Source organism: Pelophylax lessonae (assembly GCF_965119305.1).
Source record: "Pelophylax lessonae genome assembly, chromosome: 10".
Classification (NCBI taxonomy): domain Eukaryota; kingdom Metazoa; phylum Chordata; class Amphibia; order Anura; family Ranidae; genus Pelophylax; species Pelophylax lessonae.
This window is the reverse complement of record NC_138777.1, coordinates 85,376,727-85,400,012: the sequence shown is the minus strand read 5'-3', so window position 1 is coordinate 85,400,012 and position 23,286 is coordinate 85,376,727. Positions and strand designations below refer to the sequence as shown.

At 38.9% G+C, this 23,286-nt stretch overlaps 1 protein-coding gene across 1 annotated transcript in view; it reads left to right on the top strand.

Annotated features, from left to right (window-relative positions):
- Positions 1–5,665: 5,665 nt before the first annotated feature.
- Positions 5,666–23,286, top strand: part of LOC309565967 (mucin-5B-like) — a gene marked incomplete at its 5' end in the record, with an annotated part of 169,095 nt that continues 151,474 nt past the window's right edge. Inside the window, 3 exon segments of the mRNA XM_082270994.1 lie at positions 5,666–5,741; positions 8,457–8,718; positions 13,135–13,249. Of these exon segments, the coding sequence (XP_082127120.1) occupies positions 5,666–5,741; positions 8,457–8,718; positions 13,135–13,249 (453 nt within the window).

Here is a 23,286-nt window from a genome sequence, read left to right as displayed (position 1 = left end):
CCAGGAGTGCAGTTGTCTGCAGGGGATGGCTGGGACTGATGTCCCACAGGAACATAGTCAGTCCGACATGCAGATAGGTCAATTAAGGCTGCAGGCAGAGACATGGTCAACAAACCACCCTTGTTCCACCCAGCGGTTTATTTAGAGTGACTGGGCAGGAAGTATTTAAAGACATTTTTGCACTTTTGTATTAAAATGGACCTAAACTTGAAATTGAAATACGTGCCATGTTATATTAATCATCTAGAAATGGTAATTGTTTCTATGTAGTGGCTAAAAAATCTACTTTTCCTGTGCATATGTACACTTTATAGCTGTATATCTTCAGTGTGAGATCATCTTAGGCCCTGTGTACCTGACTGTTAGTCTCATGAGATTTCAAGTGAGATTTGGTGATGGAACCACTGCTCACTGCCCACTGTTTAGAGAACTTGCAAGAGAAGAAGCTGTACCTGAACACCTGCAGTGTAAGGATTTTCCATTTTCTGCGTCATTTATTCAGTTTATCTGTGTTTTTTTTTTAGGCCTCCACTAGTGCTTCTTCATTATTCCTCCATCAGACCACCAGTCATCAGGGTGTACACAGAGACACAGTATGGAACAAGGCATGGTAAGTAAATATTGGGGAAAAGATCACCTTCCTATTCATTTTCTATTTAGAATCACAATTTTCTATTTATTTTGCTCTACCCATCTGTTTTATACAAAATATATATTATCAAGGAATCCCTAGATTTAAAGTGTATCAATGGTCAAAATGTAAAATGATATATTCATTTCCACACTGTATTTCAATTATTTCCAACCTACTCTTAATAATCTGAATGATCCTTAAGTCTGTAAAATTGCTTCTTCAAGAATCCTAAAACTGTCCTTTAAATTTTGTGACACATTTACTATGCCCTAATCCCTATTGTTGATCTGTTTTCATTTAATAAAACATTATATTGTGGAATTTGTGTGATAAACCTCATTCTTTGTTTCTTATTTTAGGATCCAGCACCATTAACTCTCCTATTTCGTAATATGGAACAAGGCATGGTAAATGCGGCAAGGTGGCTCTGCTGTGCCAGATCATGTTGCTAATATGTGATCCGACAGTTCCGGGTAGGGGGTGTGCATACGCACCTCCGGTAGCTCACTCCCACTGTGATTATACACAACAAGAGCTGATCTGCTTGTACCGTTGTCTCGATGTCCGCCAACACCCGCCGATCGTTGGGCAGAGAGCCAGAACCGCATTCTGCCTATGTACACAAGGCAGATCGCCATTCCGAAAGGAGGGGGCATGGTTCCTGTGTTTCTGCAAAGCAGGAACATGGATCCATGTCTTCCCCTAGTAAAAGCACCTCCCACAGTACACTAAAACACTGGCTAGGAACACATTTAACCCTTTGATCGCCCCTGATGTTTAACCCCTTCCCAGCCAGTGTCATTAGTACAGTGACAGTGCATATTTTTAGCACTGATCACTGTATTAGTGTCACTGGTCCTCAAATGTGTCAGTTAGGTGTCCGATTGGTCTGCTGCAATATCACAGACCAGCTATAAGTCTCTGATCGCTGCCATTATTAGTAAATACATAAATAAAATAAAAAATACCATAGTTTTTAGATGCTATAACTTTTGCACCAACCATTCAATATGCGCTTATTGGGATTTTATTTTTACTAAATATATGTAGTAGAATACATATTGGCCTACATTTATGAAGAAAATGTTTTCTTTTTTTTTTATTGGATGTGTTTTATAGCAGAAAGTAAAATATATATTTTTTTTTCAAAATTGTCGGCCTTTTATTGTTTATAGCACAAAAAAGGCGATCAAATACCACCAAAAGAAATTTCTATTTGTGGGAAAAAAAGGACATAAATTGTATTTGTGTACAGTGTTGCATGACTGTGCAACTGTCATGCCGTATCGGAAAAAATGGCCTGGTCAGGAAGGGGGGTAAATCAAGTGGTTAAAGAAGTGTTTAAGAAAAAAAGAGGAAAAGGAGGCGCAAACACCTGGTGCATTACCCTAGGACACCTTTAAAATTTTTATTAAAAACCAAAAACATACTCAAAGACATGAAGAACATATATTGCATTCAATGAGTCCACCACATGTGGGGGTATTTGACCCTGTCATTGGACCGCTGATGCGTTTTGGGAGACACGCTCCCTTCCTCAGAGCTAGTCCATCTTTTAGCAAGGTCAGATTTATACTGGATGTGCCATGCGAGCCGACACCCGTCTCCTCCCCTTTTTCTCTTTTTTTCTATGCACTTCTGATTGGAGTTCCCCGCCTGAGGAGAGCAGCATGCCTGTTATTCCCATTGGAGTGAGCGCTTGGGTGATAAAGTTGTTTGTATATAAAGAAGTGTTTAACCTGCAACATATATGGTGCCATTTCCTTAAATCGATTTATTTCTGTGATAATTCAAATTCTACAATATGAAGCAACATTTAAGTGCCAATGTGTGCTGATTCCTCCCCCTTTTTAGGTATTCTGATTTTGGGCAAAAATCATCATATGCTAAGTGATATTTGAGAAAGGAGTGCATTGTCTTTAACACCACAGTTGAAAAACACAGCACCAATGGGAATGTGGGATAATAGAATCACCCATATCAGTCACACTGAAATTAATAATGAACATTATATGTCCACTGCATGGAACAGTTGTAGTGGCCAGTGGAAAGTGTGGAAAGTAGGGGGGGGGGGGAGTCTTTGCTTAAATCCTGTTTTGTTTCTTCTGTTATCAAAATAATGCCAATTTAACAACAGTATTTACTACAGATTTGATTATAGATTTGGATCCATATGATAATAAATACATTCAAAGCATAAAACATCTAAAGCATCAGTAAAACATTAACCTCATTAATCTTTTGATATATAGTGTAAAGGAACAGAAACACAATAATGGGAGCCAGTCACTATCACTTGTCAAACAAACACTAATCTTTATGCCCACTAAATATGTCCTGTGTCTCTAAATTAATGAAGTAGGAGCAGAAAGGTCACATTCTCTAAAACGTGCAGTACTAACTAATCCAGTCTTTGTACCTCTAATAGGCACAGTTTTATTAATGATTGCATTGTGTGCAAGCTGTGCATAACTAATATTTTATAAACATTTTTTATAAATTTTAAATAAATTCACAAGTAAATAGAAACAACATGTTAAGTAGGAATAATAGTGGCTTTTTTGTTTCTCCCCTTTTTTGTGTCATACCAATACAAGCAAAAGAAATAAACATGAGAATGCCTAAACAATTGTAATTGCAATGCATTATCTAACAGAAATGCAGGGGTGCCAATATTTTTGGCCATGACTGTAAGGCACAATTCAGTGCTATGTTTTTTATAACCACAACACACAGAGCATCAATAATGTTTAAAAAAAACAGTGGGTTGATTTACAGTTCTAAGCACATGATCTGATCTGAGTGTTTTATGAGGTTTTAACCCTTATCTATAATCAGTTATGCTGTGATGGGCTAGTGCCATTATAGATACTTACAGTATTATAATCTTAATGTTATATAGAATTAATTATGTTTCCACTTGTTTAATAAAGAGGGATACTCAAACCAAATTAAGTTCCAAGGTAGAGTGAAGGACTATGTAAAGTATGAACCCTTATCTAGAATCAACTAATATGATAGAATAATTTGTAGGGAAGGGTAAATAACTGTTAAATTGATATGTTGATTACAGTTGTGTTTAGACTTTACTGTTAAGACCTGAAAATTACTGATTCACCCCCTTGCTGAGTATGAAAAATAATTCAACTCTTTCCCTTTGTACCTTTCTAGGGTTCCCCATTGTCAAGCCCCTTCCATGTTGACAACTGATCCAGAAGCCCAGTTGCACTTGGCACTTCATGATTTTCTAAAATGTAGGAGCAAGTTGGGCTTTCTTTGAAAACCCCACCTTGATGTGCAAATTCTTGTGTCCTTTCTTGGTTATCCTTCTGGTATCCAGTTTCACCAGAAGCATGGCAGCCATGGGGCAGTGGAAGGCTAATGTCACAGCTTCTTATAGTCAGTAACAGAAACATTTACAACTCAAAAACCCTTTTCAAATATGATCAAACTTAATCAAAATGCTTTCATTTGCTTGCAATATTTTTTTTCTGGTACAGAAATTGGAACAAGTCCATCATGGCAGTGACAGCTGGGAAGCGTTCTTGTAGCACAACCTCATTAGGCACGTATACTACATAGCACCCAATATTCCAACACACCCTGCAGTACTTGTACATCAGCATGCATGATTTTGTTAAATAAATTGTATAATTTGAAAATAACTCATATTTTGTTACTGTCCATTTGATAAAGATGTAGGTACAAATGTTATTTCCGAAGTGTGTCTCAAATCTTTCATGCAGGGTGCATTTATAATTTTTACAATAATATTTATTATATTACATACAGCAGTTATCAAACTCAAAGTAAAGAAGTCCGAACAGCCACAACACTGGTAACTCCTTTATGGAAAACTGTCCATGAAACCAAACAAGCAAAGGAGGGGTGAAAGACCAGGTAACGCATTTCATGCTAAACTAGCACTTAATCAGAGCATGAATTGCTATGAATAAGTGCTAGGTTAGCATGAAATGTGCTGGCTGGTCTTTCACCCGTCCACTACTTGTTTGATTAATTCTATTTGGTTTTATGAATAGTTTTTAATAAAAGCGGTTCCAGTAGTGCAGCTGTGAAATGAGCAAGCACCCAATTGTGTGATAGTTGCAGATTCAGGCAGATTGACACAGAGCGGTGATTCTTCCCTTACTGTTTTAGTTATCAAAATCAATTTGAAAAACATCACAAATGATAATATGAGGACATAATGATAAAACACACATAACATAAAACATTTGTTAACAATAATGCAAAGAGAGAAATATAAATACTAAAATGTGTAAATATTGGTTTATAATATTGTACAAAGGGGAGTTGAATATTTATATACTTAGAAGCTTTTTGAAATACCATATTCAAAGTAGAAAAGAATAAATGATTCTAAATAAGACATTTCTGCAATAGAACAAAAAAAAAATGCAAAGAAATTATGCCTCTTATGTGAGCAATCTGAAAGCAAATTAGCTTTTTTAAGTCAAATTTCTGTTTATTTCATTTTTTTCAAAAGTTGTACAAATTGGGCTACAAATCATATAGTAAAGTTACAGAAAGAAGAGGGCAGTATGGAATTGTGAAATAAGAAGCAATGGTTATATGATCATATAAAAATCATATAAAAAGTACAAACGTTAGAGGAAAGGAATATGCAAAGAGCATATATAGGACAAGGTCAAACAAGACTTTTTTTTCCTTTAACAGAATGTATATTACATGGGTTGAAATAAATGTTTTGTTTTAGTATGTAACTTACATAGGAAATGTGATATTGCATTAACTATTGACATTCTCTGAAACCAATGTGTATCAAAGGTTTGACCAGCAGTTACTTGGTTAAAGAAATAAACATCTCTCAGAAGATCCCTCCCAGACAGTATAATATAATAAGAAAAAATGCTGTTTACTTTGATTGTAAAGATTGAACCTTTCCCTGCCCCTCCTGCTGTGAGGTCACAACACGTCAAATAATCCTATAAATACAGAGAAGTAACTGTACCTTATATTCCTGAAGGATCATCGCCCCAGGGGCATACAATGGGGTTTCAGACTGCCAGCTTGGTGGTGCTATGGCTGGCATTTACTCAATCAAGTGCCTTTTCTATCAAATCAGGTAATTTTTTTTTTACCTACCCTCTATTTGCCCATCATTTCCAATGGGGTAAGAAAATTATTTAAAAAAAAAAATGATAGGTGATAACAAATTTAAAGTATGGCATTGTGGAATGTAAATTGATTGGGAAAGACAAAGGAACATTTTGTGATGTTCACTTTGAAATAATTGTATTTAGGATGTTCTGGAAGTTTACATCTTCTGTGCTTAAAAGATTGTTGGCCATAAAATACTCAGTTTCTAAAAGCAATAAAAAGAGAGTAGAACATCACTTGTGACAAGTGAGTATGAGTCAATGATCTAGATATATAGGCATCTGAAAGTGTCAGGCAATCATTTTCATAGATTTCTTCTAACACCCTGGTAATTTATGTATGTATAATACATTACAGAAAAATAAATGTTTCTAAGAAGAGAAATACTGTATTTAAGATCATTGTCCATTAAAATGCTGAAATGACTAACAAAAAATGCTAAAATATGTTCTTAAAAATGTATTTTATTGTTAAGACCCGATGAACATAAAGACAAATCAGAGAAGCAAAAGGTCATAAAATGTATCTGGTTGAAATATTATTTTTCTTGTTAAGCATGCTAAGCAAAAACTTTTTCTTGATAAGTTTTGGATGGAATTACTGAGGGTTAGAGCTTCTGGTGGGTTTTTATTGCTGTGTCTCTTTTTATCCTGATGACTATTGTCACTGGGCCATAAAGTAATAGAATGGTCTACTGTCCTCACATTGGAGAGATTTTCTCTTAGGCCTCATGCACACTGGGCTCTTCTGAATGTCTTTCTCCTGACAGGAGAAAAACAGTGTCAAAAATGCACCTAAAGCCATATTTTGCAAACAGGTTTAAGGGCGTTTACACGCGTTTAGGCACATCAAGCTTTTAGGCAATTATTTATTTATTTGACCAGAATATTATTGTATTCTGATCACTGAATCTAAAAAACGTTCAAGTGTGAATGTGCCTAGCGTTTACATGCAAATAGGCACGTCAGGCATTTTTTCTACCCAAAAGCTCCTCTCCAGAATGTGATTTTGGTGCTTTCAGATTTCTGTCCCTAAACACCCCTGCCTCTAAATTCATGTAAATGTCCATGTGTGCATAGACACATAGACTAACGTAGAGGGGCATTTAGGGGGCTGAAAAAAAAGAGTCAATTGCCTGTAAAACAGGTGTTTGACAGCTGCCGTGTGTATGAGGCCTTACTTCCTGCTGTGTCCCAGGAGAGTAAGTGAAGGGAAACCTCCCTAATGGGACACAGACAACAAAATAAACCTTACAGGAGCTTTAACCTCCCCATACTCTACCCAGAACTTTTAAAAATGGCTTTAGATATATTTTAAATGTAGCAAGTCTAGTCATTTTCCATTTCAACTCAAATTGGACCTTTATTTTTTCTGGGATCACTGCTGTTTATAAAGATTGATACAACGCATCATTCAATTAAATATAATTGCTCTTGATTTGTAATATCCTTTAAATCCTATATATTTATATATCTTTATATAAATAATGGACTTTAAAGAAAACAGGTAACTAGGAAGTATGGAGTCTTCTATTGCCGAAATCTCCTGCTGAAATTTCTAGCTCACTGCCCATAATGCTGATATAATACTTCATAAGGCACTGACCTGCAACAAATATGCAGTATTAGAAGTATCAGCAGTTCAGATTTCATTCTGACTGTCCTAATCTGCATGCTTGTTCTGGGTAAGTGACGATGGAAGTACTGATGTCTTAGACAGCCAGGCATCTTTTTTTGATAATGAGGTCTGCAATAGCAGCCTATGTTCTCCTTTAAGTTGTCCATAGACCTTGCCGGGGGGTTTAGGGCAGATTCATGCATATTTTGATTAAATGTGTGTGTTTATGCAGTGGATTATGGAAGATGCATATGTAGTTACAGTTAATCTCATGGAATATACACATTGCATATAAAATAAAAAGTCAAACAAGATTTAATATTGTTTTAAGACTCTAACAGCGCATGGTAAAATGCAGTCAGATGTTTGTGAACTCAAAATCTAATTTTCAGTATGTTTGGCATCATGTCTCACTATATACAGTTTTCTTAAGCAAGTTGTTTTTTGTAAATCAGCTGCAAGGATTCTTTTTTGAAATCCTGCCAGTAACAGCACCACTTGTTGCTGGCTGACAGTGGTAAGCCACTGCCTTGCAGTTAGAAAGCATTGTTAGCCTGCTGTGTGCAATCCATTAAATTTGCTGTTGGGCTTTCTACCCATTAAACTTACAGCTGCAAACTGAAAGAATGGACTCAGCCGGCTGACAGTGCTACTGCTAATTGTGAAGCATCAGCATACCATTGTCAGCTAGAAACAGGACGTGTTGTTACTGTCAGGATCTCCAAATAAGAATCTTTACAACGGATTTACAAAAAAATTACTTAAGAAAAGTGTATACAGCAAGATTTGATACCAAGAATAGTGAAAAAGTAATGTTTAGTGTGCAACTTTTTATAGTGAAGAAAAAGCTGACATTGCCTTTATTAATAACATCTTCTAAAGAGACATATGTATAGAGGGTTTGTCCAAGATAAATAATACAAGAGCTGTCAGTTGGTGCCAAAACCGTGAGATTGTTGCATGATATGGCCATTTTTCATTAATTCTATTGTCCTGAAACAGAATGTTCACAAGCTTTGTTTTTCTGTTAGCAGTTATAACCATTTATACCATCTATTGACAGGACGGGTACGCAACCATGGTCATTACGTCTGCAGTACATGGGGCAATTATCACTTCAAGACATTTGATGGGGACTATTACCAATTTCCAGGGAAATGCACCTACAACTTAGCTTCGGACTGTCGGGACGCTTATAAGGAATTCTCAGTGCATGTCCACCGGTCAACTGACAGTGATCACCCACTCATTGACAAGATCACCATTACTATCAAAGATGTCGTCATTCTACTGCAAAGCAATTTTGTAGTTGTGAATGGGGATGTGTAAGTGAATGCCTGTAGTATTATATTATGATTTTGTAAAATGTAAAATAATCGGTTTTCTTTCTAATTTTGAGGGTTTAAAAGGTTGTACCTGTACCTACTTCGAGAGAAATTTACTTCTCTGTCTTTATATTATCAACAGTTAAGTTTGATTTAAATCTCTGTAAATGTTTGAGATTACTGCATAAAGTTTCACAAAAAGTCCAATGAGCCAACAGTACAACTTGTATAAACATTTGCTAATAAATGCATGGCATGCATTTAATAGAATCACTTTCTAGTTCTCATGTGTAGATGACCAACCTAAATGATCTCCTGGCATTAGGACTTTCAAATTAAATAAAAGTGTCTGTACAGGATTTCTAGGGTCAGTTATGCTCTTTTTTCTTAAAGGCCTTTTCTTTTGTGTTATAGTATTTATCAGGCTACCTGTACTGATACCCTGCAGTATTAGGTCAAGTATTCAACATCATAATTTTCTGTCCCCTGACAAGGCCACGAGTCATTTTAAAACATGTACAATTTTTTCTGTAGGCTTATTAGTAGGGACAGTGGGTTTCTTTAAAGGTATATAAAAAAAATTAAAATAAATAAAAGGTATATCTAGAACCGGCCATAGACTATTTGAATCTTGGCCGCTTCAGCAGAGCCCGACTGAGATTCGCATCATGTATGGAAAGGCTGATTTTACCTAAGTAAGTCCATCAATCAATTTGGATACAACCAATATCATGGATTTTTACATGAAAATATTGCCAGTGGCTACAGCCGCTAGCGATAATCACTGTGTTCTCCTGGCAGGGACAGCTCCCTGCACCTCCCCCCCCCCCCAGGAGAAATAAAAAACTGTGCAGGAAGGATTCCCCCATCAACACTGGCTGTGTTGAGGGGGGAAATTAGCAATTTTCTTCATGGGTTGCAGGAAACAAAATTGCATTATCTCCTAGCTTTAGTAGGAGACACGTTTACAATGGGCCAAGTACACTGATATTATTGTAAAATACCCTCAAGAATCTCTTACCTAAATTATTTTTTGTAGAATATGTATAAATAATAAATAAAAATGTAGAAAACTACCAAAATCTTTTTATGAACATTTAAGAAAATTAGGTGTTCATCTGAAGGGGTGGGCATGCAGTAATTGATAATGTATGTCAATTATCATTACCTAAATTGAATTTATTTATGCATAGTGTTAGAGGTTTCAGAAATATATCCTATTTAGAGTTGCATCCATAGCAACTTTCTTCATTAAAACAGTGAAGATTAGAAACAGTGCTGTGTTTCTACACAAAGAAAAGGTTGAGAAAAAAAAATCTTTTAAATCTTTTTTAAAACTTTATAGTTTACACTTTATAGATTATAGTTTAAACTTTATAACCTATAGTTCTTAGCAGAATTCCACCATATCACATGGGTGTGTATGTTTTCTATTGATAGCCATAGACAAGAGAATGTGGTTGGATCTTCTAACTGGTGAAGGATCACCCTGTCTAATGGTCATGGCATAAAAAGAATGTTAAATGTAACTGAGTAAGGACATTTATATGCCTCCCCTGCCAGTTTTTTCTGAGTGGAGCAATAAAAATCATCTGGCAATTATCATTTTTTATGCCATGGTAACCATGGCATAAAAACAAAAGCTGGAAATCTGAGCAAGCAAATTTCTAAATCTTCATTGCCAGCAGTATTCAAGGCGACTACAAATAATCTTCTAGAGAATATCTGGGTTAGTTAGGCTAACAACAAAGCAGCACAACATCCCCTATGAGCTAGAAATATTTTTTTATACCAAAAAGAATGTTTTTTCAGGTGTTGAAACATTAAAATAAATTTTTATTGAATAGAAAATATAAAACCAAGCATATTAAACAATTTAACCACCTCCCCCCTTCCCTGCTAAAGACAGGTATGTTTCAAGTACCTACAAGAATTATTGGTTTCACAATGGTACCTCATATACATGTAATAAAAAGTGCATTTGTTCAATTAACAATACAAAATGTTGTATTATTGATTGAACAATGCACATCATACTACATGTATATGGGGTACTTTTGTCAAAGCAATAATTCTTGTAGGTACTTGGAACAAAACTGTCTGTGACAAGAGGCGGGTGGTTTGGTTAAATCGCTTCATTATGCTTGGCCTTATATTTTCTATGAAATAAAAGTGTATTTTATTGTTTACATGTAGCACCTGATAAATCCATTATTTTTTATATAAACATATATTTCTAGGGGTTTTAAATTGCTTAATATGTTTGGTTTTATATGCTCTATGAAATCATCTTGAGAAATCTATTTCAGATTCCATTTCACCCCCAGAGTTGCATAAATAGTAGATTGCCCATAAATAAAGCCGTGTCTTCTGATCCCGATTGGATAAGAATCTTCTCATTTCCCATTTATGGGTAGCAGAAATCTGAAAATGTTGACTAATTAAAAGTACAGAAATGCCAAATTTTACCATCAGCTGCTGTTCTGAAGACAGGCCACACAAACCATGACTTTGTAGGGAAGGAAAAGGGGGAAATTAAATTAAACATTATTTGATTATCTGATTAAATGTCATTCTTTCTAGCTCTAATTTTTTACTAAAGTCGATGATACTTTATAATGAAACTTTAATATTTGTAACGTAAGGCATTCTTACAGATGTAATTCTTTCTCTGGGCTTACAAAAGTACTTAGACTTGTAAAAGTGCATCACCTGTCCAACGATATCCATAATTCCTGGCAGAATTGTCTTTTGTGAGGACCAGTGTATGATATAACATTTGTACAAGGTGTTTTCCTGGGTGTGGTATATGAGATAAAGTAATTAAAGTTCCTTAATAGATAGACCAAGCCTTGTAAGTAACCTAGAACATATGGTGAGCACTGTAAGGTGCAACCCTGAGATAAGTCATAAACCTTTATAGCAGTTTCAATTACTGGACATTTAAATAGAAGTCTACCCTTTTGTTTTTGGATCATGGATTCTCAAGAACTAAAGTTACTAACCATATTGCAAAATCAGTCTGCCACTGCTTATGATATCTATACACAGGAATGGAAATTTAATACTCAACCACACTGAATTTTGTAGAAGTAAGCTTAGATGTACTTGCCCAATATCTGGCAAATGTGAAAACAAAAAAAATATAATATCACCCCTAGTTTGTAAACTTTGCATATTAAAATAGTTGTTAAATATTATTATTTCAATAGTGTTCAGACTATAAAAGTATTAATAGAGTGTTCACTGTGAGTTAAAACATATGAAACTACAGTTAACTTATGAAGAAAGGTGATGTGTTCTATTCACCCTAGCTCTGTATATTTTTGTACAATAGTACAGATATACACACCATGCTCGGCAATCGTCTTTATGCTATATCATACAACATTTCTTCTGCAATAGTAAATAAACTAGCAATAATAAAGTAATAAAATAAAGTAATAATTTAATAATAAATTAATAAAGGGGAATCCCAACTTATACCATGCTGTTTTTAAACAACATAAATTTAAAAATACTCCTCTGCTATGTAAAGACAATGGAGTTGTTAAGGAATATAAAATGAATACAAGTAAGTATAAGTATTTTTTTTTTTTTAAAAGACTACTTTTTTAAATTTGGTTTCAGATCTCTCCGCTTTTAACAACTGAAATTTGTATGACTAGTATCTTAGAATCAAGCCAACACCATATTACAATATGGTGATGGGCAAAACAAAATTTTTCATGACTGCAACATTTTGGTGAGTAGTGGGATTTTGGCAAAATTTCACAATTTCTGTCAAGTGCGTTAAAGTCAATACAGTAAGAGGCAAACTTTATGTTATTTTGGGTTTTAATGGTGCAAGGGGTGTTAAATGGCTCCTTGGGGTTATGAATTCTCACTTTAACTATACAAGACCTGTTCTTGTGTCACGAAAGGGCTTCTAATTAGTCTCATTATTTTCTTTTTTATTTCACAGATTGGAAAAAGACAGTGAAAGAAAAAGTAATAAAACATTTCAAGTGACAGTACACAAATAATCAAAAACACAAGAAAAGGGAATAAAATGCAAAGAATTCACACTAAAAGCCCCCTCAAAAAAACACTATCTAAAAAAAAAAAAAAAGGATTTTTTTTCAACCATATTTCACCTCAGTGGGCAAAAAGTTTTGCTGCAAAATCAATTTCACCCAAATCTCTCAGCTTATCCCAAATCAGAATATTTCTCAGGGGCAGCCTATTTCAAATTAGAAACACAGCTGCCTATAATCCTTATTCTTCTGCTGTTATCCATTTGAGTTCAGCTTTACATCTTAAGACAGTAGCTTATCGAGGGATGTTTTATGCAATTGCTTATTCTTTACACACTTTGTAATTATTCTTAGAAAAATAACCTTGCACTGAATATGTTCTAATTGCTGTATTTTGCAGTGCTAAGACACCATACTACAGTTTTGGGATCCTCATTCAGAAAACTGATACATACTTTAAGCTGTATACGAAGACAGGTTTAACCCTCATGTGGAACAAAGAAGATGCAGTCATGGTAAGGAATCTTGCTGTACCAATCCAAAAAAAATGCCTTCTGCTTGCTCTGAAAAGGAAGAATGTTACTGTAAAGCACCCAATCATCCTCTGTCATCTTTTGTTATTGTATAATAATATACACCTCCACTTGAACCCCAATTGAATTGCATATTCAGCATTGCTGATACAAAGACCTCAAACAATCACATCTCAGTCTTCAGCAGGCTTCAGTTGTGAGAACTGTGAAAGATGATCCTGTGTAGGAATTAGTGAACATTATGAGGTTGATTTCTTAATGTAGCTGAGTATTTTCATGTAATAAATTGTGTAAATATTTACCTCAAAATCCAATTATGTGAAAAGCAAATTCCTGTTCGATTTAAATACCCGCTCACATGCAGCTTTAATAAGTAAACATAAATTAGCCATTGACTTGATTAGATACACAAACACTATATCTACATAGAATAATTGACATTAAATGTGTTGCCAGGAAAACATTGAAAACTGTTGTTTCTTTGAATATTATAAATGTTAATATTATCTGATTACCTGATAGTAAATATTCACATAATTAACTCCTTTAGTAAAGCAGTCAATGTGTATTGCTTTTTTCCAGGGGCATAACTACAAATTAGGGGTCCCACAGCAAAATCTTAATGGGGCCCCTACTGGCATTGATTTTCACATAAAGTATCTCTAAATCAAGGGAGGGAAGCAGGAGAGCTGCTCAGCATAGTCAGTATACTACTAGGGACTAGGGATGATCGAACGGTTCGGGTCGACCATCAGTCGACCCGAACGTTGGGTGTTCGAAATTCGGCCGACTTCCGAACTTTTTGCGGTAAAAGTTCGGAATTTGGTCACCCGAACCGCCCAAAATGCAATGGGACAGGAAGTGGGCTTTAAAAGCCCGTGATTGGCCAGAAACGTCAGTAAAAGCCAATGAGGAGGCAGGAGTCTGCTAGGAACGTGATTGGAGTGACTACGGGGACCAGAGGCCAATCAGGAGTGAATACGCCCCCAAGTATATAACATAGCCCCGCCTAACCTCTAGCACTGTAATACAGAGGCTTTGGAAGAGAGTGGAAGCATTTGTGTTTCTCCTGCTGTGTTAAACAATGTTTGCTACATAGCCAATTGCTTGTAAAGCTCCATATCAGCAGAAGAGCAGTCAGCTTACAGAAAGATTGTCAGTGTAGTTAGAAATACAGCGATTGAGTTAGAAAAAAAAATGTAAAGGGACAGTGTCAGTTAGAATATATCTTCTGCTGTATGGAGCTGTTCTTTTAGTGTGAGGAAATGGATATGCTGTGTAGTTAGGGTACTATATACCACTATAGTTAGATTCAATAATCTAGTTTTTGTAGGGATAGTTTTAAGTGTCAGGGTTCTGTCTAGTGAGCACATTGCACTGCTGATATATCTACAGCAGGTATATGTGCTTGCTAGTCAGCTATTGTGCAAAATACATTTCAGCGATACACACACCTGCTGTATTTAGCAACAACTTTGCCAAAGCCTCAGTGACAACTTAACGGCTGTTCTTGTTGTAAGCGTTAAGTCCACTGCAAAAGGCTTTGCTACTCTGCGTCACACACATCTGCTGTATTTAGCGACAACTTTGGGTCGCATAGCAGTGTGTGTCTTGGGTAACTCTGCACGGTGAAATTCACCTGCAAAACGCACACTGCTATGCGACCTAAAGTTGTCGCTAAATAAAGCAGTAGTGCATCTACATACATCTTTTGACTTCTTGAAAACATTTGGTAATAATAGCCCCATTGTGAAAATACACCCGTTAATTATATCTACATTCAAAGAGACAGTACCTTTTTCCAAAAAAAACTCTAATCTTGTTCCCAGTGCACTGCATTATGTCCCCCATCATACACATTGGCTGTGCAGTTGATTAGGAGCAAAAGAAAGGCGTGGTTAAGCAAAAAAGTCATTATTGAAGGTTTGGCATGCTATAATTCTGGTTCTGGACATGCTACAGAGCTGAAACTTCACAGGTACACTTTTTAGACCCCCCAGACACGAAATCCAAATTTGTTCTCATTTTTCTAATTTTTTTTTCAATACTTTTTTTCAATAATTGGCTCTCTATCAAAAACGACAATTTTTAAGAACTTTTTTTGCCTTATTCATAGTCCCTGGGGCATGACCCAGAACCCTAGGCACTTTTTAAGGGCATTTATTAGGTTTGAGGGCTTCAAAATTGTGTTTTTTGATTCCCGAAGATCGGGTCCCATTGATTTCAATGGGGTTCGGGAATCCGAACCGAACTTTCGGGAAATTCGGGTGTTCTGGTCGAACCGAAGTTTTCAAAAGTTCGATCATCCCATTCCCTACTAGGGACCCATGCTATAGATAGAAGTAGTCAGGGAAGAGCAGATGTCCAGGGAAATAACTTTAATATTTTCCAGCTAACCCATCTGTTCTCAGTAGCTCCCCAGTCTATTTCAGTATCTCAAATCCTAGTATAAATTCTACTTCCTCCCACTCCTTCTATCGTCAGAGCAAGCAAGTGCTAAAAGGGATGGTCTAGTAGTCCATAAAAAGAATAAAAAGAGTTGAAGTGTCAGTAAGAATGGCCATATTTTACTTCACGGCCTAATTGTTAGTACTCTGTACACAATTGCACTATAAACTTAAAGCTGACTAAACATTCAGTTTTTCTTTTCTCCTCAATCAACCAGCAGGATGAACAAAAAATAAACTAACAGGTCCTTGCTTCAACACAAACAATATTGATGCAGGGATCGATCCTTCTGTTCTATTTTATTCTAACCGCGGGGATTCCTTCCAGCAGAGACCGCTTGACAGAAGCCAGCCATTAGACTGGCTTCTGTTTACCAGACAGCAGTACACACAGACCAAATTTTGTCTGATTTCTGCTAAACTGAACGATTTTTGGTCTGTGTATACCCTGCTTTATACAGACTTCTTTAAACTGTGTGATTTTATTTTCAGAACTACAAACAGCTGTCAGTTTTTAGCTGAGATGATACTCTGGGATTTTTATACCCTAAGAATGATAGCTAAAGAAATAATGGGGTTTAATATCAGTGCTGGCGAGGATGACCAACAGCTTTGAGGGCAAGAAATCTACAATACTGAGACAGCTAAGCAAATTATCCTTATTGATAGCCCGCAAAAGGTATCTGCGAAAAGGGAGAATGATTCTGAAGTTTGTTCTTGTACTGCTGATTAGGGATGATCGAACGGTTTGGCTCGACCATCGGTTCGACCCGAACATTGGCTGTTCGAGGTTCAGCCGAATTTAGTACTTTTTGCTTAAAAAGTTTGGAATTCGGCAACCAGAACTGACCAAAATGCAATGGGTCAGGAAGTGGGCTTTAAAAGCCCGTGATTGGACCAGAACCATTAGTAAAAGCCAATTGAGGGGGCAGGAGAATGCTAGGAATGTGATTGGAGTGACTAGGGGGTCTCTAGGCCAATCATTAGTGAATACGCCCCCCAGTATATAAGATAGCCCCGGCAAATTCCTAGCATTGTAATACAGGGACGTGAAAGAGAGTGGAAGCAGTTCTGTTAATTTTGCTTCAAAAGTGTCATTTAGCATTTATTAGTGTGAGGAAAGGGATATCTAGTGTAGTTAGAGTGCTTTTTTACACTTTAGTTAGATGCAGAAAATTTGTTTCTGTAGGGAAAGTTTTAAGGGCCAGGGTGACCGTAATGTAGTGTAGGGTGAACTGACTCTGACTGCTATGGCAGGGTGACCAAACCCTTCCATATCAGGGTGACCGCTATAGAGAAAAGATTGTTTCTCTTATGTCACATTCAGAGCACTGATATGGCTTCTCGCCGGTCAGCCTGCTTTTTGGCTGCAGGCGTTTATAGGGATTTTTTGAGGACATGTTTGGAGTCAGGCATGACATCTGAACATGTGTATAAGGGGTATATATACACACCCATGTATGTATATATACACCTGCACATATATAGGTGTGAAAAGAGCAGAACACTATACTTGCGCTAATGAAATAATTAACACCAATATGGCTCCGCTCCTATAACACCTATATATGTGTAAGTGTAAAATACATATAAGTGTGTGTGTACATATATACCCCTATACAGAAGTTCAGATGTTTTGCCTGCCTCCAAAGAACCCAAAAAAATGCCCAAAAAAACCCCAGCGCCAAAAAAAAAAACGCCCAGGTGTGTTTTTGCAGCTGGCGTTTTTTTGGCATTTTTTGGGGTCTTTGGAGGCTGGCAAAACATATGAACTTCTGTATAGGGGTATATATACACACACACTTATATGTATTTTACACATACACATATATAGGTGTGATAGGAGCGGAGCCATATTGGTGTTAATTATTTCATTAGCGCAAGTATAGTGTTCTGCTACTTTCACACCTATATATGTGTAGGTGTGCATATATACCCCTATACAGAAGTTCAGATGTCATGCCTGCCTCCAAAGAACCCAAAAAAATGCCCAAAAAAAACCCTGCAATAACACACCTGGGCGTTTTTTTGGGCATTTTTTTGGAGGCAGGCAAAACATCAGAACTTCTGTGTAGGGGTAAATATACACACATACTTATATGTATTTATACCCATACACATATATAGGTGTGAAAGGAACAGAACACTATACTTGCGCTAATTAATTATTTAACACCAATATGGCTCCGCTCCCATCACACCTATATATGTGTAAGTGTAAAATACATATAAGTGTGTGTGTATATATATATACTCCTATACAGAAGTTCAGATGTTTTGCCTGCCTCCAAAGAACCCAAAAAAATGCCCAAAAAAACGCTAGCGCCAAAAAAAAACTGCCCAGGTGTGTTGTTGCAGGCATTTTTTGGGGGTTTTTGGAGGCAGGCAAAACATCTGAACTTGTGTATACTTGCATGTATTTTTACACTTACACATATATAGGTGTTATAGGAGCGGATCCATATTGGTGTTAATTATTTAATTAGCGCAAGTATAGTTACATAGTATAGTTACATAGTTAGTGAGGTTGAAAAAAGACATCAGTCCATCCAGTTCAACCTATGATGCGTGTGTGTGTTTGCTTTTAACCGTACATTGTATACCCCTGTATGTTGTGGTCTTTAAGGTGTCCATCTAATAGTTTTTTGAAACTATCAATGCTCCCTGCTGATATGACTGCTTGTGGAAGAGAATTCCACATCCTTACCGTTCTTACAGTGAAGAACCCCTTACGCACTTTAAGGTTAAACCGCCTTTCCTCTAGTTTTAGTGAGTGGCCACGTGTCTTATTGTATCTCCTTTCTCTGAATAGTTTGTTCCTTATGCTCGGGTCACCAGTACAGTATTTGTACATTGATATCATATCCCCCCTCAATCGTCTTTTCTCCAGAGAGAAAAGGTTCAGGGCTTGTAGTCTTTCCTCATAGCTGATGTCCTCCATTCCCCTAATTATTTTTGTTGCCCTTCTCTGGACTTTCTCCAGTTCCAGCACATCCTTCCTGAGGACCGGTGCCCAGAACTGGACAGCATACTCCAGATGTGGCCGGACCAGAGTCTTGTAGAGTGGGAGAATAATCTCTTTATTTCTGGAGTGAATCCCCTTTTTTATACATCCCAGTATTCTGTTGGCTTTGCTTGCGGCGGCTTGGCATTGCATGCCACTGCCAAGCTTGTTGTCTACCAGTACCCCCAAGTCCTTTTCCATCCTAGACTCACCCAGAGGTTCCCCCCCTAGTGAGTAGCTTGCTTTCTGGTTTCTGGCCCCCAAGTGCATTACTTTACATTTATCAACATTAAACCTCATCTGCCATGTAGTTGCCCACCCCGTTATTTTGTTCAGGTCTGCTTGCAAGGTTTCCACATCCTGCATAGAAGATATTGGCATGCCTAGTTTAGTATCATCTGCAAATACTGAGATTGTGCTAGATATCCCCTCCTCTAGATCATTTATGAACAAATTAAACAGGATTGGTCCCAGGACAGAACCCTGGGGGACCCCACTTTCCACACCCGCCCAATCCGAGTACTCCCCATTAATCACCACCCTCTGTACTCTCCCCTGGAGCCAGTTCTCTATCCAGTTACTCACCTTCTGATCCATACCTACCTTCCTTAGTTTGTACAGTAATCGTTTGTGGGGAACGGTGTCAAAGGCCTTTGCAAAGTCCAGATACACCACATCCACAGGCTTACCTTTATCTAGGTGGCTGCTCACTTCATCGTAGAAGGTTAATAGATTGGTTTGGCACGAACGATTTTTCATGAATCCATGCTGATTACTACTTATAATACCGTTTTCATTACTAAAGTCTTGTATGTGGTCCCTTAACATCCCCTCCAAAATTTTGCAGACTACAGATGTTAGGCTGACCGGCCTATAGTTACCCAGGATATATCTCGGCCCCTTCTTAAATATTGGTACCACGTTGGCTTTTTTCCAATCAGCTGGCACCATACCCGTCTGTAAACTATCCTTAAAGATCAAGAATAATGGTCTGGCGATCACCTGGCTGAGCTCATTAAGAACCCTCGGGTGCAAGCCATCCGGTCCCGGGGATTTATTTATGTTAAGTTTCTCTAGTTTGGCTCTAAGTCTATCTTCTGTTAGCCATGGTGGCACTTCCTGAGGTGTATTATTTAGTTCGGCCTTACAAGCTGGGTTTGTGTAGCCCCCCGATTCTTTTGTGAAGACTGAAGAGAAGAAATGATTTAACACTTCCGCCTTTTCTCTGTCCTCAGTGGCCATATTTCCTTTATCATCTTTTATGGGGCCAATGTGTTCTGGTCTCGCTTTCTTACTGTTTATATACTTAAAAAACTTCTTGGTGTTCTTTTTGCTCTCCTCCGCTATATGTCTCTCGTGTTCTATTTTAGCCGCCCTGATTTCGTCTTTACATTTCTTATTACACTCTTTGTAGTGCTTAAATGCTGCCAATGAGCCCTCAGTCTTGTATTTTTTGAAGGCCTTTTCCTTAGCACTAATATGCATTTTTATGTTGGAGTTTAGCCATCCAGGGTTTATTTTTGCTCTTTTAAATTTATTTCCCTTTGGAATGCACTGGTCAATCCCCCTGTTTAGTATACTCTTGAAGCACTCCCATTTTTCCTCCGTGTTCTTTGTTCCCAGGGTTCTATCCCAATTGATATTTTCTAGCAGTGAGCGCAGTTTAGGGAAATTGGCTCTTTTGAAATTCAGTGTCCTTATATTACCCCTCTGCTTCCTATTACTGTAATTAATACTGAAACTTATTGACCTATGGTCACTGTTTCCCAAGTTGTCCCGTATTTCTATATCCGTGATCAGGTCTGTATCGTTGGTAATCAGTAGGTCAAGTACCGCATTGTTTCTTGTCGGTGCATTCACCATCTGACCCATGAAATTGTCCTGCAAAACATTTAGGAACTGCCTAGCCTTGGCTGAGTGCGCGGTTCCTTCTGCCCAGTCTATATCTGGATAATTAAAGTCCCCCATTATAATGACATTTCCCATCCTTGCTGCCAATCCTATCTGTAAAAGGAGGTCCGCCTCTCCCTCCTCCCTCTGGTTGGGGGGCCTATAGCATACGCCCAATATTACCTTCCCCGCCGTGCCATCCCTTTGAAGCTCTACCCATAGGGATTCTGCCTCGTCCTTAGCTCCATTATTAATATCATCCCTCATATTTACCTGTATGCTGTTCTTAATATACAGACATACCCCTCCCCCTTTTTTACCTTCTCTATCTCTGCGATAAAGGGAATACCCCTGAATGGTCGCCATCCAGTCATGAGAGCTGTCAAACCAAGTCTCAGTTATCCCCACAAAATCTAAGTCCTCCTCAAACATCAGCAGCTCCAGCTCTCCCATCTTGTTGGCCAGGCTTCTGGCATTGGTATACAAACCTCTTAATTTTGATCGGTTACAAATATCCTCATTTGATGTTTTTAGGCTGCTCTCTTGAATTTTCCCCATACCCACCCTGGGTATAGGAGCTCCGAACACCCTACCGCTAATGCCCCCATTTCTGCCCTCTGAAACTTGCTTTCCACTGGCTAATTCTACATCTGTACCCTCCCCCCCATTCCCTAGTTTAAAAGCCCCTCTAACTTTTTGGCCATCCTCTCACCCAGTACGGCTGCACCCACCCCATTTAGGTGCAATCCGTCCCTACCAAAGAGCCGGTGACCGACTGAGAAGTCGGCCCAGTTCTCCAGGAACCCGAAACCCTCCTTACTACACCAGCTCCTCAGCCACTCGTTAACTTCCCTAATCTCCCTCTGCCTCTCTGGTGTGGCTCGAGGTACAGGTAGTATTTCGGAAAATACTACCTTGGAGGTCCTAGTCCTCAACTTAGCGCCTAAGTCCCTGAAATCGTTTAGGACTCTCCGTCTTCCTCTGCCTATGTCATTGGTACCCACGTGTACCATGACAGCTGGGTCTTCCCCAGCCCCACCCAATAATCTGTCCATCCGATCCGCAATGTGCCGAACCCGAGCGCCCGGCAAACAACAGACTGTTCGGCACACACGGTCTTTGTCACAGATTACACTGTCTGTCCTTCTAATAATTGAGTCCCCTACCACCAGCACCTGTCTTTCCTTTCCCTTTCTCCCAGCCTCACTGGAGGAGTTCTTCCCCTGGCTGCTAGGGGCGTCACTCTGCTCCAGCAATGCTGGTCCTTGACTGGTTTCCCCAACATCACACAACGGGGCGTATCTATTGGGGTGCTCCAGCCCAGGATCAGCCTCCTTGCCTTGTTCCCTTCTACCCCTCCTAACTGTCACCCCTCTAAACTGCTCTGATGCCTGCACCTCCAATACTCCGCCCACCTCTGTGCAGACCCCTGTCTGCACCTGACTGGTACGATCCTGGCTCTCCTCCGGTATGGACATTCGTCTCAGTGTTGCCAGCCGCTTCCCTAGATTCAGGACCTGAGCTTCCAGGGAAGCAACTTGCTTACATTTTGCGCATTCGTATTCGCCCTCGATCACATGTCCGAGGAACGCATACATATCACAAGATGTACACCGAGTCGCATCTCCACACCCGCCGGGCATTGTACCTACTATCTAATCTAATGGGGATTCAGCGATTTAAGTCTATCCTATGTGGCTATTTCCTGGCTTCCTAACGCTACCTTCTCACCCTGTGGTATTCCGCTTCACTCACTTGACGCTCAGTTGCACAACACTCACAATCTCACAGCCCGGTCAGTCTCACGACACTCCCAGTCGCACCACCCGGTCAGTTGCACAACTCTCCTGTCGCACACACTCACAGTCTCACAGCCCGATTTAGTTGCACCACACTCACAATCGCACAGCCGGTCAGTCGCACATCACTCTCAGTTGCCCAACACTCAGTTGCACAGCCCAGTCAGTCGCACCACACTCAGTCGCAAGGACACTCACCAGTCGCAAGGATACTCACCAGTCGCACGGACACTAACCAGTCGCAAGGACACTCCCAGTCGCACAGACACTCACCAGTCGCACGGACACTCACCAGTCGCAAGATACTCACCAGTCGCAAGGACACTCCCCAGTCACAAGGACACTCACCAGTCTCAAAGATGCTCACCAGTCGCAAGGATACTCACCAGTCGCACGGACACTCACCAGTCGCACGGACACTCACCAGTCGCAAGGACACTCACCAGTCGCAAGGACACTCACCAGTCACAAGGACACTCACCAGTCTCAAAGACGCTCACCAGTAGCAAGGATACTCACCAGTCGCACGGACACTCACCAGTCGCAAGGACACTCACCAGTCGCAAGGACACTCACCAGTCGCACGGACACTCACCAGTCGCACGGACACTCACCAGTCGCAAGATGCTCACCAGTCGCAAGATGCTCACCAGTCGCAAGGACACTCACCAGTCGCAAGATGCTCACCAGTCGCAAGGACACTCACCAGTCGCAAGATGCTCACCAGTCGCAAGGACACTCACCAGTCGCAAGATGCTCACCAGTCGCTAGGATACTCCCCAGTCGCAAGGATACTCACCAGGTACTCTCAGAGCCTCAGTGTTCAACCTCAGTGACCAGTCCTGTGTGTGTCCCTTTAAGCCTGACACTTGCTTAAGC